The following is a 6,000-nucleotide window of genomic DNA, read 5'->3' on the forward strand; positions in this document are numbered from 1 at the left end:
TATAACACAAAGAAAAATTATGCATGTATTTTGAGTATTTTTAGTCTTGTTTTTTACTTGAAAAAAGTTACAAGTGCATTTGCCAAACTAATTTTCATCTGTAGATGAAAATCTAATTTTACTTCTAAAGTAAATTGGCTGCTAATAACTTTTAAAAAGTTGAAACTTAGTGATGATATTTGTTTGTTGAGGTTCATTATTAGCACTGGAGCGAAAGTAAACAAGGCATTTAGGTAGATTTATACCTGTGGATTTTTTTTTTGTTTTCCTGGAGTTTGGATTTTGTTTTTAATAAACCTTTATGCTTTTACTTTTTGAAAAGAGATTTTCATTTGTGATGTTTTGTATGTGTGTTTTTACCGATTAACATACTTTAACTTTCATGTGTAACCTTAATTGTATATTTTATGTAAATAAATAACAGAGAGGTATAAACCATGCATGATTCATTGCTTCTTTTTTGTTGCTAACCCTTATGTCATATTTTAAATTATGTGCATTCTGCTATCTGAAACATTCAAAATTAATTGCATTAAAAATGTAGTATACTTACATTGTGTAGCTGCTGCCTGCATTTATGTGTATAGGTATTTTGTATTTTAGTTTCAGTATTCCAAACATAACACATTATTTGGGCTCAGATCTATCAGAGCACTTAAGCACATTCTTACCTTAAGCACATGCTTACCTTTACGTCTGAGTAGTCCTGTTGATTTCAGTGGGACTAATGACTTGCTTATTGTGCAATATGAGCTCTGCAGAGAGACCTCCACACATGGCTTCAGGGAGCCACCTCTGCAGATCACACTGCAGGATTGGGGCTTAACTTTGGTGTTAATAGCGTGACAAAATAATTTTATTTAAGGTGCTCCTTTAGAAACTGACAAATCATAAAAAAGACGCGGTGATCTCTTACCAACAGAGCACTATGTTCTAGGTGACATACAGGTATTTGGGATGGGGAATAGCCAATTCATATTGTACCATTTCAGTAAAATCTTCTGACATTGGGGACTATTTAATACTCTTAACTTAAAATGTATATAACCTCACTTTAAATATTTTAGTCTTAAATGTTGTAGATGTTTGAATAATCTTTAGTAAAGATCAAGATGAAAGCAATTATTAATCATAGAATCATAGAATATCAGGGTTGGAAGGGACCCCAGAAGGTCATCTAGTCCAACCCCCTGCTCAAAGCAGGACCAATTCCCAGTTAAATCATCCCAGCCAGGGCTTTGTCAAGCCTGACCTTAAAAACCTCTAAGGAAGGAGATTCTACCACCTCCCTAGGTAACACATTCCAGTGTTTCACCACCCTCTTAGTGAAAAAGTTTTTCCTAATATCCAATCTAAACCTCCCCCACTGCAACTTGAGACCATTACTCCTCGTTCTGTCATCTGCTACCATTGAGAACAGTCTAGAGCCATCCTCTTTGGAACCCCCTTTCAGGTAGTTGAAAGCAGCTATCAAATCCCCCCTCATTCTTCTCTTCTGCAGGCTAAACAATCCCAGCTCCCTCAGCCTCTCCTCATAACTCATGTGTTCCAGACCCCTAATCGTTTTTGTTGCCCTTCGCTGGACTCTCTCCAATTTATCCACATCCTTCTTGTAGTGTGGGGCCCAAAACTGGACACAGTACTCCAGATGAGGCCTCACCAATGTCGAATAGAGGGGAACGATCACGTCCCTCGCTCTGCTCGCTATGCCCCTACTTATACATCCCAAAATGCCATTGGCCTTCTTGGCAACAAGGGCACACTGCTGACTCATATCCAGCTTCTCATCCACTGTCACCCCTAGGTCCTTTTCTGCCGAACTGCTGCCTAGCCATTCGGTCCCTAGTCTGTAGCTGTGCATTGGGTTCTTCCGTCCTAAGTGCAGGACCCTGCACTTATCCTTATTGAACCTCATCAGATTTCTTTTGGCCCAATCCTCCAATTTGTCTAGGTCCTTCTGTATCCTATCCCTCCCCTCCAGCGTATCTACCACTCCTCCCAGTTTAGTATCATCCGCAAATTTGCTGAGAGTGCAATCCACACCATCCTCCAGATCATTTATGAAGATATTGAACAAAACCGGTCCCAGGACCGACCCTTGGGGCACTCCACTTGATACTGGCTGCCAACTAGATATGGAGCCATTGATCACTACCCGTTGAGCCCGACAATCTAGCCAGCTTTCTACCCACCTTGTAGTGCATTCATCCAGCCCATACTTCCAATCCTTATCCTCAAGAATGCAGAAGTTGATGATATAAAATAGTTAATACAGAGTTATCTTGATTAGCAGTAGCCCTTCTAAAATAACAAGGTCTTAAATTGATTGTGTTATCTTTGTGGTGTATTGCTTTCAGAAGACCATTTTAGATTTTAGGACTACCACTGATTGAAGCACGTTATGGCCGCAAGCATGACAAAAGTTAATAGTAGCAACAATCTTGTATTGTCCTTCATTTCAAAATAGACTTAGCAAGCTTTTAAAAAAATCTGCTATAAAAGCAATGTTTGTGGTAACCTGTTAGTTTTTGCCTTATTTATGTAAACCGAAGTTTTTCCATAGTTTTTACTAGTTAAGTACAGCTTATTTGATAAATTTATTAATATGTATTAATATTTTCACAAACATTTCCTAAACAACTACATTTGAATAATTTGATTTTTTAAAATTAGCTAAATAACTTTAAAATGAGCATTAAAGTGGAGCATATGTTAAATTAATGTATTGATTCAGCAAGATGACATTTTGGAAACTGAAATAATTTGAACCATTAAAGATATGAACATCAAACACGTAATGTGCTTAAGTACTATGGGGCTGGCAATTATTTTGATACATATCTTAGAATTAAAAGAGAGAAGGAAAATGTGCAAATATATATAAGTAACTATAGAAAGTATTTCTCTTAAAGAGCATACTTCATATTAGGTTTCATAGGTTGTATTAAAACTCCCTTAAGTTTGCCTCACTATTATTATACTTGTGTGTTTAGAGTTTAGTTTTCAATTATTCTGATTGGTTTATCCTTGCATGTTCACTATCCTGGTTGCAGCATGAAGCGTGCCAGTTCTCTGAATGTTCTTAACATGGGTGGCAAGGCTACTGAAGATCACTTTCAAGTAAGAAGCCCTATAATATTCTTACACAAGTAGATACCAGTAGCAGGGTTTGGGCTGAAGAGCTTGAGAAACAGTAAAATGATAAACCTCTTGGGACCCAATAAGACTCTCAGTATAGCAGAGCACTTTAAGCATGTGCTTTAAGTCCACTGGCATTCAGCAAAGCACTTAAACACATACTTAACTTTAAGCACCTGCTTAAGTCCCATTGATATCAGTCAGTTAAGCAGATGCTTAACTATTATGCTGAACTGGAGCCTGAATGAGAATATTGGAATGGCTAGTAAGTTTTTTTGAATCTTACAGTCTTGTAATATAATTTAAAAAGGCATACTTGTAAAGCTCAGATAGTCTGTATTTTTGATAAAAGAAGCTTCTCTCAAAAGGTGTTCTTCTCTCACAACTAGGTGTTGTGTGCTCTCAAATCCCAATTACTTCAGTAGGAGCTCAGGATGCACAGGAGCAGGCCCTAAATTTATCTGATCTGTTAAGAATTGCTTCTACCAAAATGTAAACTGTAAATATTTTGCCTAACTGTATTCAGTGTATCTGATCACTACTACACATAACTGTTTGTACCTAATAAGTCACCATTGCATATGTTGTCAAGCAAAGCTAGTAATGTTCTGTGTTCTAAACAACGTTGTGCATTTTACTAACAGCAGCTGTGACTAACTTTGGGGGGAATATTAATTGCATCAATGCCAGCATACTGTATTCTGTAGAATCTTTACCTTTATTTGCCCCAAGGCTTACAATAAAAGCACACGCTGCATGGATCTCTTTCACTGTTGTGTGGCATAAAGGTATCTCCTTAGTATTATCCCTAAAGAGTCTACTGCAGTTTTTTAATTCTCTGAAATTTATGCAAAGATTCATTAATTTATGTGAACTTTGACCAAAAAAATCCACCAAGGTAAATCAAAAAGCACTTTGCAACGGTAATACAAAAAGTGCCCAGGGCTTTCAAAATCAGATTGTCTTGGCCTAGGAGTATTTAACTTTATAACTGGTTTTCTATACATTCCATAATCTGTACTTTCTCAACAAGCTGTGCTTACCACATGCGAAATGTATAAAGTTAACAATGTGTTTACAAAAATTTTCCCTGGTTTGCCAAGTAGACACTTGCCAATATCCCTAGGCAGTCAGCCCCTTCTGTAATAAATATCTGTTAGGAATGCAAGGGAAGTGCTCAGATATTACTACATTTGTTCAGTTTAGCTAGTTGAAGTAAAGATAGTTATTAGGATGTGAAAAAAAATCTTATATAATCTCTCTGACTAAAGTAGGTAAGCAATACTAGTTTCCTAAAGTACACCAATTGTTCAAATATTTGTTTTAGTTTTTAAATTTTTTTATCATTCTTTTTATGCAGACATCCAGGTTGCTCAAGCATTTTAATAATTTTTTTTCATTTTTTTCATACAGGAACGAAATAATTGTCTGACAGACTCAAGAGCTCTGAGTGCCAGTCACACTGATTTGGCACATTGAAGTTCTTGGACAGAAACTAGCTAAAATTTCTTTGTGAATAAAGAAGCACTGAGACTCTCAAAGCTTTGGTTCCTTATCAGTCTCTATAGGAACATCTAATTTGTAGACTCTTTTGCAATGGACTGCTGTTTTTACTTTTCTAAAATAGTAGTGACATTTTTAAACATAGTGTTAGTGGATATTTTCTTCTAAAGAGAAATGATATATATTGCTCATTGCACTGCTGTCATTCATGCTACGTATGTCGATTTCTGTTAACAGATCTGAATATCCCAGCAGCTGAAAACTGAAAAAATAGAAATGCATATAAAACATACCAAAATGCAAAGGAGTATAAAGGTTCTCTATATTGATATTTGAAAAAAGATTAAATGAAATGTGTAGCAGAAAATATATACAGTGCTTGAATGAGACAAGTGTCGGTTATGTGCATTACTGTATAAATTCAGAATGGGGTATACTGTATTGCTGTGACTTTGCCTTGCATGACTGAGAGTCACAATTTCAGATATCTTGCCTGAAAAGTAGAGCTTAAATATTGGATTCCTTAACCAGTAGATCTAGAAAATAAATTTTGTAATGGAAACACTTAGACTACCTTAACTATAGGTGGCATGCTTATCAATACCTGTAACTATGAAATTTCCTATCTTATTTATTTATGTAGGTCTTAAGGCCCAGTAATCAGTGGTAATCGTACAGTTCATTTTGATCAGGGGGAAATGGCAAACGTTTTGGCCTGTATTTTTTTTTTTTACAGTAGATGCATATTGAAGCTGTGGGGTGCAACTGTCCCAGAGCAGCAGCTGCTGCTTTAATGCAAAATATTATGCCTCAGGTTGCTGACACTTTTCGTGCCTGTCCGCTGAAGTTCTTATCCCTTAGTTCTCTTTAGGCTAAAACTACTCCATTGTTTCTTCATGCTTGTTTCAACTCTTGCCTCTCTCCATAATAGTTGATGGCAACAGGAGCAAATGAAGCAGGTGACTGCATGCTAGGCTGTTATACTGTGGAATAGCTGCTGTGCAGAGGACCTACTTGTGAAACTCTCCACTTAAGTTTAATATGTTTAGGGCCCCATCAGAAGCACTAGATGCCCTTATTTGGCAGACATGTCACATTTTTGATCAGCCATCCTTTTTTAATCTGTATACAATTAATAGATATGCTGTCTGTATTCAGGCCTGCTGCTGGGACTAAGTATGTAATGTTTAAGTATCTTGTGAACACTAACATTTTCAGTTTGTTTTTTCTGTAAAATATGTGATTTTTAAAACTCCACACTTAGAATTTTGCAGGCAGGTGAAAACTGTTATTTACATGCAAGTGGAAGGAGAAGGTAAAAATGTGCATGTGTTTGTGAATATAGAGAAATAATTGAAA

At 36.4% G+C, this 6,000-nt stretch overlaps 1 protein-coding gene across 4 annotated transcripts in view; it reads left to right on the top strand.

The window, feature by feature from the left end:
* Positions 1 to 4,734, top strand: part of KLC1 (kinesin light chain 1) — a 115,915-nt gene extending 111,181 nt beyond the window's left edge. For 3 of the 4 annotated variants that reach the window (XM_084630996.1, XM_084630995.1, XM_084630997.1), the window contains exons 15-16: positions 3,054 to 3,120; positions 4,552 to 4,734. In XM_084630996.1, coding sequence (XP_084487122.1) covers positions 3,054 to 3,120; positions 4,552 to 4,617 — 133 coding nt within the window. In that variant the 3' untranslated portion in view covers positions 4,618 to 4,734. The remainder of the gene's footprint in view (positions 1 to 3,053; positions 3,121 to 4,551) is intronic. The other variant, XM_084630998.1, reaches the window with a different exon arrangement.
* Positions 4,735 to 6,000: the final 1,266 nt, after the last annotated feature.

The sequence above is a fragment of the Lepidochelys olivacea genome, assembly GCF_965140295.1.
Source record: "Lepidochelys olivacea isolate rLepOli2 genome assembly, chromosome: 6".
In the NCBI taxonomy this organism is placed as follows: Eukaryota; Metazoa; Chordata; order Testudines; family Cheloniidae; genus Lepidochelys; species Lepidochelys olivacea.